The sequence below is a fragment of the Sciurus carolinensis genome, chromosome 17, assembly GCF_902686445.1.
Source record: "Sciurus carolinensis chromosome 17, mSciCar1.2, whole genome shotgun sequence".
Lineage (NCBI taxonomy): Eukaryota > Metazoa > Chordata > Mammalia > Rodentia > Sciuridae > Sciurus > Sciurus carolinensis.
This window is the reverse complement of record NC_062229.1, coordinates 35,220,665-35,239,538: the sequence shown is the minus strand read 5'-3', so window position 1 is coordinate 35,239,538 and position 18,874 is coordinate 35,220,665. Positions and strand designations below refer to the sequence as shown.

At 39.6% G+C, this 18,874-nt stretch overlaps 1 protein-coding gene and 1 pseudogene across 1 annotated transcript in view; both read right to left on the bottom strand.

The window, feature by feature from the left end:
- The window catches only part of Ubp1 (upstream binding protein 1), a 48,984-nt gene extending 30,514 nt beyond the window's left edge, over window positions 1-18,470 (bottom strand). Inside the window, 3 exon segments of the mRNA XM_053743314.1 lie at window positions 4,650-4,781; window positions 4,784-4,800; window positions 17,848-18,470. Coding sequence (XP_053599289.1) covers window positions 4,650-4,781; window positions 4,784-4,800; window positions 17,848-18,227 — 529 coding nt within the window. The 5' untranslated portion in view covers window positions 18,228-18,470.
- On the bottom strand, window positions 15,071-15,180 carry LOC124969662 (uncharacterized; annotated as a pseudogene).
- Window positions 18,471-18,874: the final 404 nt, after the last annotated feature.

Sequence of the window (18,874 nt, the reverse complement as noted above, 5' to 3'; positions counted from 1 at the left end):
ACTACACAGTGTTTTGGAAGTTCTTTCATTTAGTTGCTAAGGAGGGAAAGAAAACTGTCTCACTGGGATTACTGTGTGATCCTCAGAAACTTGAAATTCTCAGGATTGAGAAAATCAAATAAAGGAAGAAATCCCAATGCTCTTATCTTCCTTTGTGTTTTTCTTCCTGATGAATCTAAGGAGAAACTTCGTTACACAATACAAAGTTCAATCTACTTCCACAAACTGATCTCAAGACTTACTGCCCCTGTATTAAATCACTGTTTATTTTCATAAAATCAAATGAGGCTTTTTTTAAAAGAATCTGTAACATCTGTTATGCTTCAAATGGCTTTCCCAGTGGAAACTACATATTCTTCAATGGTAATATCCACTGAATGAACGATCAGACTGTTTTTTGGTTTTTGGTTTTTTTTAAAGGTTTAATGTCTCCTTCCTTTTGTCCCCTATTCATAATTCTTTTTTAATTACATGGCTTCCTGAAACATTAGCCATGGTTCTAACTGAAATATAAAGCTGCTCTATCATTAATGAAGCCTAACTATTAACATAATCGTAATTTTTATAAAACACTGGTTCTGTTTTTAGCTTTACCTTTAAAATTTATCTTTTTTTATGTTTTAATATTTTGCTCCTCTTTGGGCTTAGAAACACAAAAGTACTGCCAGAGTTGAAAAACATAACTGTTTTGAGTTCATGTCCCCATCAACAGTTAATATACAGTTAAGTCTAGCTTCCTTACATGAACCCCAGAGCAACAACAAGCACAAGATGTAACAGCTCCCCCAGAGCTAAGTTTGAAACTTCTAAAGATCCGACATAGAACTTTAATCAGGTAACAGTAACAGAAACTACTCAAAAGGAAACCTACTACAGAATAAAATTAAACTAATTAAAAATCTTATTTTTTTTCCTGGAGCTTATAACATTAACAGAAATTTTAAGCCAATAAAAATGTTATTTTCTAGGGTCTAAGATCTGTTTGCAAAGTAGCTAATATTGGTTAATTAACATTCCTAGCACAGTATTCTCCAAGTAGAATTTGGCCTCCAAATGAACAGGCATTTGGGGAAAAACTAGGAGAAAGGTTCTTTTCACTCAAAGATTTAGGTGCTGATCCAGCAGCATTGATGAGCCAATCTGGAACTCAGCAAGGAGGTAAAATCAGAAGTCTCATTCACATCTTAAAGTGTGGGATATCAAAGATTCAGCTCCCAGATATAACACAAGTGGCAATTTACTGTAGCCAGAAACTTCCTCAAAGGGAGAGCCAGATATTCAATGTTTTTACTCCACAAAGTCAGTGTTTTAATCTTATTATGGATGGCTACTCCAACATAAACAAAGACGCACAGTTTTTAAACTCTGTACTTCTATGATTCAAAAACACCAAAAAAAAAAAAAAAAAAAAAAGAAAACAACACACTAAGACATCAATCATCAATCAAGCAACAAAACTTGTTCCAATTTCTACTTAACAAAAATTACTACACAGAATTACTTCTTTAATTTTCTTCACATTGTTATGCAATGACAAATATTCTCATCAATAGCTGTCCAAGAAGCAGAAGGTGAGCAGTGTGCTTAAGGGCAGGCTACAAGCAGTGAGCAAGTCACAGTCAAAGAACAGTATTCAGCCCTGACTCAGGGCCAACTCTTCTATGAGGAAATCCATTTTAAAAGGTGATAGTTGAGCCAGGCATGATGGTGCATGCCTGTTATCCCATGCCTGTAATCCCAGCAATTCAGAAGGCTGAGGCAGGAGGATCCCAAGTTCAAAGCCAACCTCAGTAACTTAGCAAAGCCTTAAGTAACTTAGTTAAGCACCCCTGGGTTCAATCCCCAGTACAAAAAAAAAGTGATGGTGGAGGGGAAGCCCAACTATTTGCCTGAATATTCAAATAAAATAAAACCTTAGTGTGACCCCAGAATTATCCCCAGCAGTATCACCTGGAAATGCAGACTCCTGGCTCTACACAAGACTTCATCAAAAACTCTGAAGCATAGCACTCATGCTTTGACAGGCCCTTCAGGTGAATCCAACGGGATGCTAAATTTGGAAAACCACTGCTGTGTAAAGCTATAAATATCTGTCAGTCAATATTCTTTCCCACACAAAGCATTCAAGGGCCTTCAACTGGAAACAACATCCTACTCAAAGCTCTAGATGGTATAGGGAAACATGCCTGTAACCCCAGAGACTCAGAAGGCTGAGGCAAAGTTCAAGGCCAGCCTGGGCAACTTGGTGAGATCCTATCTCAAAATAAAAAACAAAAGGGGCAGGGAAGTAATTCAGTGGTAGAGCGCCAATGGGTTCAATCCCCAATACTGCAACAAAGGGAATAAATTGGTTTTTGCTTTTAGCAGAACTGGGGATGGAGCTCAAGTGGGAAAAGCACTTGCCTAGCATATGCAAGACCCTCAGTTTCACCCCCAGCACAGCACAAACAACAAAAAAACCACAAACTATTCTTAGTGAAATGGTAAGAATCAGCTATCTTTTCTTGGTAAGTGAGTAAATACTATAAGATACATTATGACAAATGTTCGCCCCAAATGCCAAATCAAATAGGAAAATGGACTAGACTGAATGTTGATTATACATTTGCATCATTTTGTACAGTGTTCATGATGTTGTAGGTTCTTAAATTTCAAAAGTTCTTTTTAGTTCAAACTGGCTCATTGTCTATATTAAGGACTAAATCAATCTAAAAGTGTTTAAAGTAAATCGTACTGATTCCTTTACCCTTACTCAAAATTCATTAAACATCCAATTATTTGACTAAACTGTAAATCTTTCCAGAATCTGCAATAATTCTGGCTCCATTACCATAAATATGCTCCACAAATACATTTATGTTCACAAATATTCATTACATATGTATGTGTAGAGTAGTAACAAAAGGACTCAGGGTTCATTAGATGGCCATTTTAAGAACTAGTTTTGACAGGCCCTCATAACTTATTCTACTATTCCCCAAAGGAGAGAAATCAGGGGTATGTCCCTTTTTGGCTTTACAAATAAAGTTACAATGGGTCAAGGGATGTAGCTTAGTGGCAAAGCTCTTGCCTAGGATGTCTGAGGCCCTGGGTTTTATCTCCAGCACAACAAAAAGATAAAATAAAATTTTTAAAAATTAAGTTACAGTAAATATCCTTGTCCCAACATTGTTTCTTCTGATATTTTTATGTCTAAAACAGATTACCAAATAAATCCTTAAAGTTTTTCCAAATGTGAAAATTGAATTGCAAATAATTGACTCCCAAATACTAAATATTAAAAACAAATGAAAGCCCGGTACAGTGGCACATGCCTGTAATCCCAGCGGCTTGGGAGGCTGAGGCAGGAGGATAATGAGTTCAAAGCCAGCCTCAGTAATTTAGCAGGCCCTAAGCAATTCAGTGAGACCCTGTCTCAAAGTAAAATACAAAAAAGGGCTGGATGTGGCTCAGTGGTTAGGCACCTCTCTGTTCAATCCTCAGTCCCCTGCTTCCCAAAAAGATTTTTTGCCAAAATACAGACAGAACTATCTGAAGATAAAGATTCCCACAGACTCAGATTCTAAACTTATGTAGCAAATAAAAAGTTAGAAATCAAGTTATTATTCTACATCTCAGAATATTAATCACAAGTTTAGAATCTACCAATCTTTCCAAAGCTCAAGAAATTGAAGATTCTATTTAATGGCAGTACAACAATCAAAATAAGCAAAGAGATATATAATTCCTATTTTGCTGAAAAAAATGTACAAGCATAAAAGGAAATATGCCAAAACAGTTAATGTTCAGCCTTTCTATAAAAATGAACTAATTATGTAACAATGTTCAAATTTTTTAAAAATAATTCTACATTCCTTTTTGGGGGTGAGCGATACTAGGGATTGAACTCAGGGGCACTCAACCACTGAGCCACATCCCCAGCCCTATTTGTGTTTTATTTAGAGACAGGGTCTCACTGAGTTGCTTAGTGCCTCACTGTTGCTGAGGCTGGCTTTGAACAAGTGATTCTCCTATTTCAGCCTCCCAAGCCATTGGGATTACAGGCGTGTACCACCACGCCCAGCATAATTCTACTTTCAGTATAGGTATCCAACAAATTAATCCTGGATAACAAAGTATTTTTTTACAGTGGTAAGTAACATTAGACTGTGTCTAAACTGCAAGGAACACCTCCAAAAAGGAGGGAAAAAAAATCCCTTATACTTTCCAAAGATAAACTCTACATGACTAGATAAAATTTTACATCATTTATTTAACTATAGACTCCATGGTGTAGCTTAAGTCTATTTTTAGCACAAACCTGTGTCACATCCAAGATCCAGGTGGCTGGCTGGACTTCTGATTCATTCTCAGGTTCCATATTGAAACCACTGTCCCTAAAAATAACTGACATCCTTTCCTATTTGCTTCTCCTTTGGACAATTTTTGAAAACCCTGTGACAAATCTTACTCCACAGACCCTCTTTAACTCAAATCAGTTTTAACAAAGTATTAGTCTGTTGGCTTACAGTAAAATTCTATAGTTTTCTTTAACTAAATTGTAAAATTTAAGAAAAAATTATTGCCAGTAATCTAGGCTACAATGCCAAAACATTTATTTGGATTTTTGTAAATTCTTACATGTCAAAATATGGTATACCCATACCAACCTTGGTTCAAGTAAGTGAGTGTTTCATCATGCAGTTTTACTGCTGGTGATGTGGCAGCACACATCACATATTGAAAGGGTGGGTGTTTCGTTTCACCATCCAATGGAAGGCTGGGATCTTCCTGCTTGAAATGGGCAATGCCAACACATCACTGAAAAGCAAAAAATCAAAACTGACCTTACTTTGGGTTTAGAATATTTAAAAGCATATAAACATTTAGGGATAGATTCTTTTAAATTTGAGATCAGAAGTGATACACAGAATAAAATAACCATTAATGCTAATCTGGTCCACCAAAAAGACAGTATTAATAACCCTCCAGTAATGAGGAAGGCAAGATTAGGAGAATTTAAAAAGCAGTAGTTGGGGCAGGAGCATCTTATGGAGCTCAGTGGCATAATGCATAATTAGCTAGCATGCATAGGACCCTGGTTCCATGCTAATAAGACCCCCCCCCAAAAAAAAAAGCTTTAAAATTACTTTTTAAATGGTAAACTTTACATTATTTCTATGGGGGGTGGGGGACACAGCTCCCTGTTTTGAAAGGCAGATATATGACTGTTGCCAAAGGTAGGTCACAGTAGCACCACGGAATTATAACGAAGCATTTGATTAAAATGGTGGTTTATAAAAGTTGCTTACTAGACCTGGCTGATGCTCAGAATAAAGCTTCATGTCCTGTCCAACAAAACGGCTTCTTTTGGAAAGCAAACAGTAGCAGTAAAACAGCTACTATTTCTTCTTCCAGGAATAATTTTCAGAATTGACTAAGGAGGGAATTCAGGGATCTCCTGGGGCTTTATTAGTTCAGTTAACCTAATGGTTAAATACATATCCAAGTGTCTGCTTTGTTCTTGTGGTTGTTTTAACAGTTCTACTAAGATACATGCCATAAAAGGCAGATTTTTAAAGTATAATTCAATGGTTTTTACTATACTCAAAGAGTTGTGTGACCATTATCAGTATCTAATTCCAGAACATGAAATCTAATATCCAACAGCAGTCCCTCACCGTCCCTATCCCCCTAACCCAAACCCCCAACAACTAGATATACTTTTTGTCTCTACTGATCTGCCTATTCTGGATATTCAATGCAAATGGAATCATAATTATGTGGTCTTCTGCGATAGGCTTGTTTCACTCAGCATGTTTTCAAGGTCTATCTATGTAACAGCATGCTTCCATACTTCACTCCTTTTTATGGGTTCATTTCATTGTACAGACATGCCATATTCTGTTATCTGTTCGTTGCGTATGAACATTTGGATTGTTTCCATTTTCTAGCTATTATAAATAATATCATAAACGTACTTCCAGGTTTTTGTGTAGACATGATTTCAATTCTCTTGGGAACACACCTATAAGAATTACTAACCAAATTATTTTCCAAAGCAGGTGTGCCATTTTATATTCCCACAAACAATGTATGGAGGGTGATTGCTTTTTAAGATAATTCCCTGAGATACATTTATATGCTGCTAACTCTTCTAGGTTCATTCTTTAATAAAAAGTAAAATAATAAAATCAGTAACAAATATTCAAATGTATAAATATCATATCAACTCCAATAGCAGAAACTTGTCTGAATTGGTCCTTTTTCAACTCAGATACTTGGGTAGCTCATTTCAATTAAATTTAATTCAAAAACAAAATGTGGAAACAAATGAAATGGAAGAGAAACTCTGGGAGAGAACATTGCTACTTGCATTCCCCCACACTTCTGTTAAAGTTCTGCACAGATTTTTTTCAAAAACATGAAATTATCTACTAATTCACCTCCTCCTCTTTATTATACCCAGGAATCATCAAAACACTCCTAAGGACACAAGACCACACACTCAGCAATGATCCTTAACTCTCCCATGGCCCCTAACCCGCCCACAGAATTCTCCTCATTGCTGTGACCTAAGAGTAAAAATTTTAGCTCACATAGCTTCCTGCTTTGGGGGCAGATATTTCAGAAATTTTCAGATTTCAAATGGTAATGTTTAAATCAGAGCAGCTCTCTTTATAAAAATCCTAATAGCCAAATGACTCCAGGGTAGATGAACATGTACAGTATATTCTTATGTCATATACATCCAAGTATTTTAAACCCTCTCGATGAGAAAGAAAAAGAATGAGGTATAACAGAATATTAATTAATTAATGAAAAATGACATGGACAATAATTTTAAGATTTCAATGCTAACTGCTAAGGTTGATGATCAAAATAAGAAGACTACATTAGGATGGCTATTTATAAATAAATTCACACAAGGGAAATGAAATTTCCTACGCTTCAGACCCTAAAAGACAACCACATGTTTATTCACTTGGCTATAACCTTGAGGAGCCACAGAGGAAATACCATGCTAAATGATAGGTTCTAAAGGATTCTTGAACAAACTTAACATATAAATACATAAAGGTCATTTGCTATTAAAATTCCAGTGGGCACAGTGGCACAGGCCTGGAACCCCAGCAGCTTGGGAGGCTGAGGCAAGAGGATCACAGGTTCAAAGCCAGACTCAGCAACTTAGCAAGACCCTGTCTCAAAATAAAATATTAAAAGAGCTGGGGAAGTGGTGCAGTGGTTAAGTGCCCCTGGTACCAAAGAAAAAAAAATTCCACTTAATTATTTTATTTTATTTTATTTTGCTTAATTAAAAAAAATGTATTCCAATCAACCCAGCAACCAGTGATCCTTTTCAAACAGAAATCAGGTAATTTCATTCCTCTGTACCCTTCATCAGTTCACTTTCAACTAGGGCTCTTACAAAATCATACAAGGTCCAACCCAACTGCACGCTCCCATCCCCCAGCTCTACCCTATAGACCTTTTTCAGGGTCTTTGCACTGACTTTCCTCTCCAACAGAATATCCAAAAGGCTCATTTCATTCAAGTGTCACTTTCTCAGTGAGACTGTATTACTGCACTTCTCCCACACTCTCAATTTCCCTTGCCCTGCTCTTATCACTTTCCAACAATACAAATGATCTGCTAAAGTTTGTATCCCAGTAAGTACATAACTATCCCCAAAATTTGCTTCTTCACTAACTGACATCTAGCACAAAGGAGCTCAAATATTTACTAAATCAATGAAATGACTACAGCATTAAGGACCAATTCTTACTAAAATGGAAAACTAGGTCTCTAAACAATTCAAGATTTCATACTATACTGTCTCCAGACTATATATAAAGATTTCATTATGTTGAGTCATATGAAAATCCTAATAGTCAAATGCTTTTTGTAATCCTATAAATGGAAAGACTTCTGAGTATTAAAGACCGATTCTTAAAATGAACTAAATAATTAGGACTTTTTTTAATTGACACAAAAATTATACATTATGTGTATAATGTGTTTCAAATAAGTAGAACACTTCTGAATAAAAACTTATCAGGAAGCTACAACAGGCTTGAACCTAAAATACCTCAAGAATACATAAAGCCAAGCCAGGTACAGTGGTGCACATCTGTAATCCCAGCAACTCAGCACGCTGAGGCAGGAGGATCACAGTTCAAGGCCAGCCTCAGCAATCTAGTGAGGCCCTAAGCAACTCAGCAAGACCCTGTCTGAAGATAAAAAACAAAAAGGGCTGGGATGTGGTTCAGTGGTTAAGTACCACTGGGTTCAATCTCCAGTATCCCCCACACCCCAGAATAAATAAATAAATAATAAATATACAAACAATTCATTTTATAAGGTAAACTGAAAGATCTACATGATGGCAAATTTCAACCCAGGTTAGCACCAAAAATGGGATGACACAGAGATTTGAAAATCACAACAAGCTTGATTACGTGGACATATGAACAACTATGATGACACCTCAAACTGGCAACATAAGCTGTCTTCAAGGGGGACAACTAATGCTGGGAGACAACAATGTGACAGGGAGACACCAATGTGACAGGGAGACTTCACAGCATACCCTTTCACAGCTTCTATTTTGGTGGGGTGGTACTGAGAATTGAATCCAGGGTGCTTTACCACTGAGCTACACCCCCAATCCTTTTTATTTTTGATTTTGAGACAGTCTTGCTAAATTGCTGAGGGTCTCACTAAGTTGCTGAGGCTGGCCTTGAACTGGTGATCCTCCTTGCCTCAGCCTCCCAAGTCACTGGATTACAGGTATGTGCCTGCACACCTGCCTCCTTTCACAGCTTTTCAAAGTAATGATATGTATTACTTTTCAAAAACAGTTAAAATTTGAAAATTTTTAATAACAGGATAACTAAAACATTAGGAAGTTAAATGAGAATTCTAAAGAACCAAGATGTGAATAACAACATAGAGAAATAAATGAAATATTTAGTAATGGCAGGTGCAAAGTAATTTAGATCAACCTCTACCCCATTCCACCCCTGCTCAGAGCAAAAAAATAAAAAGCAAAGCTGCAATATCACACATAGATTCTGAAATGTACTAACAAGCACTGTGCTAACAACAGTTAGGAAATAGGATAATAGCCAAAAAAGTGTAATAACTCAGAGGAAGTCTGGGAACTCAAAACAGCTCTTCCCCAAAGATTCTTTCCCAACCTAAGGACAGAACCACAAAGCTGTGTTGTGGTTTTAGAGGCCTTATGAAAATAAGATATCCCCATACCCCCTGTACTAGGCGAGAAAGAGCTAGACTCCCAGGGTATGGATGAAGACAAAGCATGCAAACTTTAGCAAGGATTTCCAGCACAGGGTAGTCCAAGAAACCACTATATTTGTACAAAGGTGGTCCCAGATAAGACTCCCAGGGGTCTGACAAGCACATGAAAGCCTGGGGCATCAATTTATTCCAAGTAATTCTGCAACACCAATATCAAAATTAACCAGGCATAAAAGGACAAACAAGACTCTAGGAATAAGAACTAACAGCAAAAATAACAGATGGCATATACCCAGTTCCAGATTCTGTCTGCTGGTATTCAGCTCTTTTCTGCCACTGTTGCAGAAGATCTGAAAACCATATATAGGCTTCTTGCTAACTAGGGTCTTATCAGGTTGTTCCAAAGAGAAGTACTGCTGGTATATTAAAAGAGTAGGAAAGGAAAAGTCAGCTGCAAAGGCAGGCTCTGGCACACATTCTGGCTGCCAGAATTTCAGGGGAGTCACAGTTACGCCTCCAGGAGCAACCAGGTAACATGTTCTTCCTCCCCCAACCTTCCAGCACCTTTGCTATCAAAGAATTCACCAAAACTCTTTGATGGAAACATCTGAAGTGATTTCTTTTTTCCTAATTGAACACAGAATGATACAGACCAAAGACTTCAGATGCCAAAATTATCAGACTCAAGTTATATAACTGTTTACCCTGTTTGAAGAAATAAAAGTCAAGCCAAAAAGGTCTACGAGGAACAGGAAGCTAAAGGACCGCAAAACTGAAAAGGAACAAACAGAACTTCTACAACTGGAAAATAAAATTGCCAAAATTAAGAACTCAGATTTCTAACAGCTGCTCATAGAATAAATAAAGAAGTTATTCAGAAGATAGCACAAAAAGGAAATAATGGTAAAGAGTCCTCTAGGAGAAGATGGAAAAGAAGGAACAGAATGGTATGCTATAACTACTAAGCATAATGAAGGACATAACCATCAATCAAGTTTAATTTCAATTAAGATAATCTCAATATTCCCATGTTCACTAAATTAATTGCATGAACAGACATCTACACATTGAAAAAAAGAATTAAAATCATCAAACCCAGACTGTATTCCAGGTAAGCTTTACAAAAGCTTGGATGCAGTTAAGTCCTATCCCATGCAAAAAGAAAGGAAAAAAAGAAAAGAAAAAGAAAAGGAAAGGCTACTCAGGAGGCTAAGGCGGGAGGATCTCAAGTACCAGACCAATGTGGTCAACTTGGTAACTTAGCAAGACCCTGTCTTTTTTTTTTTTTTTTTTTTTTGGTGCTGGGGATCAAACCCATGGCCTTGTGCTTGTAAGGCAAGCACTCTACCGACTGAGCTATCTCCCCAGCCCCAAGACCCTGTCTTAAAGAAAAGTTTTAAAAGACCTAAACCTGGAGACAGGGCACAGTGACGCATACCTATAACCCCAGCTACTAAGGAGACTGAGGCAGGAGGACCACAAGAGGAACTTAGAGGTAAAATTTTTAAAAAATGATGTCGGCCAAATTATACTGCTATGCCAAATGCATGTATGAACATGCAACAACAAATCCACCATATGTCCAACTATAATACACCCATTTACAAAAACATAGAAAAATAAATAAATAAAAAGGGATGGGGATGTAACTCAGTGCTAAAGCATCCCTGGGGTCAATTCCCAATACCAAAAGAAAAAGGCTGTGGGGGTTAGTGGTTGGGGGTGAAACTAAGTGGTAGAGTGCTTGCTTACTATGTATGTGTCCTAGGATCAATGCAAGGGGAAAAAAAATTTTTTTTAAACACAAGGAGTATAAACCAGCAATGGTGGCACGTGCCTGTTATCCCAGAAACTCGGGAGGCTGAGGCATGAGGATCACAAGTTTTAGGCCAGCCTCAGTAACTTAGCGAGGCCTTAAGCAACTTAGTGACATCCTGTTTCAAAATAAAAATTTTAAAAGAGAGTTGAGGATGACCCTCAGTGGTAGAGCACACCTGAGTTCAATCCCCAGGACCAAAACAAAACAAGAAGTATAAGAAAACCATAACCAATCTTGACTAAGAATAGTGATAACCAATTTCTAAAATTTTGGAAGCATTCTCTATAAAATCTGTAAGACAACTAAGATTCAAGTTCTTAATGCCTCTAAATAACACTGCATTGAAGACCCGTACAGCTCACAAAGAAAATGAAATTGAAGAATTACAGAGCAAGAAACAAATCTGTCCTTATTTAAACATACTAGTTATAAGAAAATCTCAGTCTTACAAATCATCAGAACTAAGTTCAGCAATATCCTGCAGGGAAAAAGAAGGTACAACAATAACAAAAAATTGCACTGCTGACTGATTTTGCTCCTATCCTAAAAAATTGTATTCTCCAACACAAACTTTTCAGGTATTACGTGGTAATACTGCCTAAGAGTGCAATAGAAAAGACTGGAAAGCAAGCCCCAGTTCTGGAGCCTCAAATCCCAGCTGTCATTTGTTGAGCAACATTTTACAGGCTACTTAACTTCTCTGAGCTCTAATAATTAGGCTGCCTTGAGGAAAAACTCCCGTGCAAAGTTGTGATATGTTAGCTGACCTAGTAGCTTTTTCATGGAACATCAATTTTATTTGAAAGAAAAACTATGATTATTCAAACCTGGGTGTCTGACAAAAATTTCCTTAAAATGAACAAAGTGAGCCTATTATTTCAAGGAAAACAAATTAATCATTGTTGCCAAATATACAATCTAAGCCTTCCACTATGTACTTTCTCCAGGGATCATATGAAAGAACACAATTTTTTGATAATGTACGATGAAAACTGTCAAAATTTGGAAGATGTGCATAACTCAGAATATTATTTTCCAAATGATCAACACATGCATATTTCAAAATTATGCAGGGTAAATCACTCAAAATGGAAGACAGACCAAACACCTATTGTAACAAAGTACAAGAAATACACTGATACAGTTTCAGATTCCACACTGCAGGTATTAAGAAACTACCACTTGTTCAGGACTGGGATAGCATCAAAGAAGAATACCCACGAATATCTGAAAGAGCTATGAATGTAAACTTCCTTTTTCCTATCACTCATCTACGTAAGGTTGATTTTCTTCCTATTTGTCAACCAAAACAACATTCCATTCAGATGGGAGTGAGACAAAGTAACCTATAAACTTGACATGAACAATGATCCCACTCTACTCAAAACCATTGCTAAAGGACTGGGCTTAATGTTGCAGAGTACTTAGCATCAATGATGCCCATGTATCTTTCATCCCCAACACACACACACACACACACACACACACACACACACACACAATCACTGCAAATCATTGCTAAAGTCATAAAGATCTTTTAAGAGTTCAATGACAAGCATATTTTACCTCTGCTTAAAAAAATTGGCGGGGTGGGTTTCTGGGATTGTGGTTTAGTGGTAAAGCACTTACCCAGCACGTGTGAGTCACTAGGTTGAAGTCTCAGCATCACATAAAAATAAATGAATAAAATGAAGGTACTGGGTCTATCTACAACTAAAAATATTTAAACACACACACACACACACACACACACACACACACATTTTTGTTCATTTCTGTAGTCCTGGGGATCTATGGGGTCAGAGGCATGCTAGGCAAATGCTCTACCACTAAGTTATACCTCCAATCCTGCATGTTTAAAAACAATAGTTTTGACCACTATGGAGTAAATGTCAAAATCATATAAGAAAAAAAGTGGCTGGTGAATTCACACATGCCTGGTAATCCAACAGCTCAGGAGGCTGAAGCAGTAAGATTGCAAGTTCACGGTTAGCCTCAGCAACTTAATGAGGCCCTAAAGTAACTTAGTAAGACCCTGTCTCAGAATTAAAAATAAAAAGGATTGGGGATGTGACTCAGTGGTTAATTACCTCTGGGTTCAATTCCCAATACCTCCCCCCAACCCACCCCACACACACATAAAAGAAAAAAAAAAAAAAAAGAAACTATCAGGAGACAAAATCTAAATGCAATATGAGATCCTGGATTACAAAATCAATTAGAAAAAAGAAAGGATAAATTTTGTACTCCAGATAACAGTACTGAAGTGAGACCAATTTCTAATTTTGAAAACTGTACACTGGTTATGTAAGTATAAGAAGCTAGGTGAAGGGTATATGTGTGAATATTCTATTTCTATACTTCGTAAAATTTTAAAAATAAGTATTTTTTTAACTTAAGTAGTTCAACTACCAATATATAAGTAAAAAAAAACTAGTTTTATCATAATTTGTGTCAAGGCAACTTCACAATATTCAAAATATCCAGAAGTTAAAAATTCAAAAAGAAAAAGACATTGCCAAAGCTTAATAGTTTCATATCCATTTACTACATCTGTCCCAAAGTAAGCAAAATATTACAGAGCTTCCTTTTAAATTCAGTCACAGAACCTACAGCAAAAAAAAAAAAAAAAAAAAGATAAAACATCAGCAGCAAGTTTATAGGTGTGTCCTGACAAAGTGACAAGTTCCACATGATGAAACATAAAATTTATGAGATCTTATCAAAAAACTGCCAATTTTCAAGCAGATCAGTTGAAGGTCATAAACTGCACAGAATTATGTTAAATTTAACACAATGAAGATCTGTGGACAAATAACAGAATGTATGTAATTCAGCCAAAACAGTTCTTAGTCTACGTAAAAATAAATTCTTGACTATATAAAGATTTCAAGGGCTAGGGTTGTGGCTCAGTGGTAGATCACTTGTCTACTCCTCAGCACCACATATAAATAAGAAAAATAAAGATTCATTGACAACTAAAAAAAATTAAAAAAAAAAAAAAAGATTTCAATACTCAGCAATCAAAGTACATTATTAGAATCTGTATTAAGAACAAGAGTTGGAGGAGGGCGGGAGGACGCCGGAGGGTGTGTTTGAATCTGGTCCGAGCACGGGGAACGGCGGGTCTAGGACGAGGTGAGCACCGAGGAAGCGACCCGGCCCTGGACCCAGGGTGACCAGACAAGTCCCAGCCCACAACCAGGGCCGAGCCGGGCGGACTCCAAGAAAAAAAAAAAAAAAAAAGAACAAAAGTTGGAGCCAGTATGGTGGCCCATGCCTATTATCATAGCAACCTGGGAGGCTGAGGCAGGAGGATTTCAAGTTCAAAGCCAGCCTCAGTAACTTAGTGAGATCCTGCCTCAAAATAAAAAATTAAAAGGTCTGGTGATGTGGTTTAGTGGTTAAGTCCTCCTGGGTTCAATTCCCTATACCAAAAAAAAGGGAGTTAGCATGCATGCCCAAAGATCAAAACTACACTGACTGATTCTGTACACCTGTGAGCTAAGAATAATTTTTACATTTTAAGAGGATTATTTTTAAAAAAAGGAAAAAATTAGCTGGGTGTGTGGTGGCACATGCCTGTAATCCCAGCAACTCAGGAGGCCGAGGCAAGAGGATTCCAAGTTTAAGGCCGGCCTGGGCAACCTAGTATGATCCTGTCTCAAAAAGGCTGCTCAGTGATAGAGCTCCTGGGTCCAAGCCCCAACACCCCTTCCCCACCACACACACACACAAAAAAAACAAACCGGTTCAATATTGAACCTAAATATTGAAAACTAACATGCTACAGATTATAAACTTCACGTGAATAGTTAGATACAAAGAAAATTACCAGGTGGTCTAAAAGATCCTCTTGGAAAGTTGTAATGAATTTTGTTTTTTAAAGTCATTTGGTTATGTGCTTTATAGTCCACAAAACACAAATGACCCAGACTTTAAGTTAAAATGGGTTTCTGCCTCCATCAGTGAGGTACCAGTCAGTCTTCATCTAAGATGGTAGTGCCACTGATTGGATGCTTAGACCAATCACTTAATCATCTATGAGCATGTCAATGCATTTATGAAACTGATAAGAACAGGCAGTACACTTGATCACAGCCAAAAGGCCGAGAAGTGATCATTGTCCATGGACTGGTTTAGAAGGTTTCTCTCGTCTCTTTATCCATCTCTAGAATTTTGATACTGTAACCATATTTTAAATAAGAGTTATAATCTACCTCATTTCAAACAGAAGTCACAGCAGCTCAGATCTCACATAAAAGCATGTTCATAGAACACATACAAAATGAGAACCAGATCCCTGCTACACACCCCAAATAGGGAAAGCAGCAAAGGTGATACCAGAAATTAGCCTTAACATACTGCCAATACCATGAGTCTACATTGTTCATAAGGAATACATATTCTGAAGTCATACCACTGGGAGAAACCATTTCTTATATTTTTCCCCAAAGATGAGGAAATCTGAAGTCTTAAGAAATACCTCATTTTAAGTCATCCAAAAAAGCGAAGACAGTAAGAATACTTCACTTTGAAAAATGGAAAGCTGCCTAAAGAGTAAATTTTTAACAAGAAACCATTTTGCCAATAATATCCTCATATTTACTTCTTGAACTTGAGAGAACAAATGAAAGAGGAAAAATGACATTTCCTTCTTATTTGGTACTAGAATAGGAAACCAAATGTTCAGGGAGAGAATGAGAATACGGCTATAGGCTTTCCCAGAGCTGGACTCCAGGACCAAGTTTAGAAAGCCAAAGTGTTATTAAAGAAAGCCTGCGGGCTGGGGAGATAGCTCAGTCAAGGCCCTGGGTTCGATCCCTAGCACCGAGCAAAAAAAAAAAAAAAAAAAAGAAAAAAGAAAGCCTGCAGCACCTAAAACTTTCCTTATCAAGTCAATTTTGGAATTTCCTTTTTGAGAATTTCAAGTAAAGGGGTTTGAATTGGTTTTTCCAGACCCAAATGATGTTTTAAGAAAAAAAAGACAAAAGAACAAAATTAGTTCCTCAAAAATGGTGTTCACCTTCCAAAGTCACTTGAAATTTTAGATTAATGACAAAACCATAAACATTCACGGGAAAAAGTTTTCCACCAAGAAGTTTCATAAATAACTACAAAGATAGCAGGTATTATTTAAGAACAAGATCAAGTGCCTTCACTGAATATAGGCAAGATTTTACTTCTTTTCCACAGGGGGGAAAAAAACTACATAAATAAGTTAATTGCATTAAGTTGGTTGAATCACCAAAACAAAGTTGGCTCATCTAAGACCCTAGAAAAACACAAAAGCTCAAAATAACCTTCAGTAAGTCAACTTTTCAGCAGCAGACTTTCATCTTACTGTAAATGAGATGCAACTAAAAACAGAAACATACTGAACTTGTTTAATGTACCCTCTTTGCCTTGACTGCAAGTTCAGGGTTTCAGGTGAAGCCAAGCAGTAGTGTGGTACTCAAATACTTCCACTTGGGAAGCACTACTTCTAGTACTCCCCTTTGGGGTGACCCCATGACTTTCAGAAGCTCAATTTCCTCTCAACAACTGAAACAGCTCTAGAAAATAAGCCACCTAATCTAGAGCCCTCAAGTTACACAACTGCAAGGAGATGGGGTGCCAAGTTCAGGGGGAGGAGCAAAGACCAAATCAGGACCAGAAGGTGGTGGCCTCTCAGTTTAATATGCTTTCCACCACTTGCTTCCACACACTCCAAAAAGTCTCCACCTTTTTCTGTGTTCTTTACAGATGAGAATTTGTCCTTAATATTTAAAAGGCAAATTACTTCAGGGATAAGCCCCCACAATTCTAGGACAGTTAACCCAGAAATCTTTCTTCCTCAGGATATTTATGCTCCCTGTTCACCTAAGCTGCAGTGAGATGTATGAAAGGTGAATTGTAGAGCTATTTAAATACAAGAGATATTTCTCTAACGAACAACTACACTTAATTCACATTAATGATAAGCTGCTAAAGCACTAAATTTTAGACTTTGAGTGAATTTTATGGTACATAAACTATTTCAATAAAGTCGCTAAAATAGAGAGCCTCCAAATTAATAAAATATGTATATCCCTCAGAACAAAGGGCAGAGACATATCTATTTCAATCTCTCAAAAGTAAACAAAATGAAAGGCTGCTGGTGCAGACAGCAGAGACAAAACAAACTATTGTTTGTGGTGCAATCACTGCATCTTTAAGCCTTCTCAAGAGAAAACAGTCTGAGAAAGTAGTCCCCAAAATGGGACACCTCACTTTGAGGCAGTCAAACACAACATAACGAAATCAGTGTGCTTTATCCCTTTGCTGTTACTCTTTCACTTACAATTTACTATTATTAATACCAAATTATTAAAACTGCAGCCAAGAAAGACTACAATGTAGGACAACAGAGTAGGAACTGATACAAAAACGTTGGAAAGTATTTTCCAACTGTGCTACCTTTACACAGTGTATTCCAGGTTCAAGGGACTTGTAATCACTTGAAAAAGGCAAGGAAGCCCCCTCCCCCAGCAACCCAAACCATCTTAACAGTGGGGCGTGTTTTACAACAAAAATGAAGCCCTCTGGAGCGGTTCCCTGGTCAAAGCTTGCGGAGCTGCCCTCTCGCGCCTGCCAGGTAGAGAGGCCTGCGGGGCTCCAGGGCCCAGACAGCCACGCGGCAGGACCCCGACCCCGCGGGCAAGGAAACCCGGGCACCACTGGGCCCAGCCCCGCCTGTCAGGGCCACAGGGTCGTGCAGACTTCCCCGCTAGGAAAGGGGCTTCCGCTCTCCCGCAACGCCCGGGTACCTCATGCTGTAGGCGCCGGCGCCCAGCTCCTGCCCGATGCCCGAGAGGCTGGCGTCGAAGTCGTGCACCAGCCCAGACTCGATCACCTCGTCCATCTTGAGTACCCAGGCCATCTTCCGGCCTCGCCGCCGCCCCGCGCAGCGCGGCCTCCGCGTCCGGGGCGAAGGGGCCCGAGCTCCGCGGGCGCGTCCTGGGGGAGGGCGCGGGTGAAGCCTCCGGCGGCGCGGCGAGTGGTCACCAGCGGCAGCCCGGGAGGCGGCCGAGACGAGAGCGGCCGAGGCCCAGCTGGCAGGGCACAGCGAGCCGGCGAGCAGTTGCAGCGGGAGCGACCGGGCCGCCGGCAGCGCCTCCCTCCCGCGGACACCGGCCCCGCGCCTCATGCCGCTGCCACCGCCGCCGCCGCCACCCGCCCCCTGCGCCGCTCGCGATGCAGCCGCCGCCGCCGCCCGCCCCGCCCCGGGGCCCCGGGTCGCATCCCCCCCGGACTGCGCGGGCGCGGGAGCGCAGCCCGCTCCGACGACCGCGCGGGGGCGAGCCCCAGGCACGCCCGTCACCCGCTCCCGGGCCTTGACCCCCGGCCCTTAGCCGGCCCGCCCGCCCAGGCTCTAGCGCCCCTTCGCCCCGGCCAACCCCGCCGACGCCGCTCCGCCGGCCCGGACGCTGGCTTCGGTAGGGATCCGGCTCGGGCTTGCTCGCCGCTTCCGCCTCCTCCGGCCCCGCCCTAACCCCGCCCCCGCATTCGCTCCCAGCCCAGGCCCGCCCCGCACGGCCACGCGCTTCGGGCCACTCCCCGCGCCTCGCGGCTGAGGAACGGCCTGGGCGGAGGAGCGGGACCCCGCCCATGCGGCTAGGTCGCAGTGGCTACAGCCTCGACGCCTTCGGGTGCATCAGCCCAGGAAGAGGCGGTACCAAAAAAAGGTTCCCGTTCCCGCCCCATCCAGAGACCGAGATGATTGATAGGCTAACTGGGCATTAACAAGTGCGGGGACGACTGTCCCATAAGTCTTTGTGCCTGGCTGAACAACCA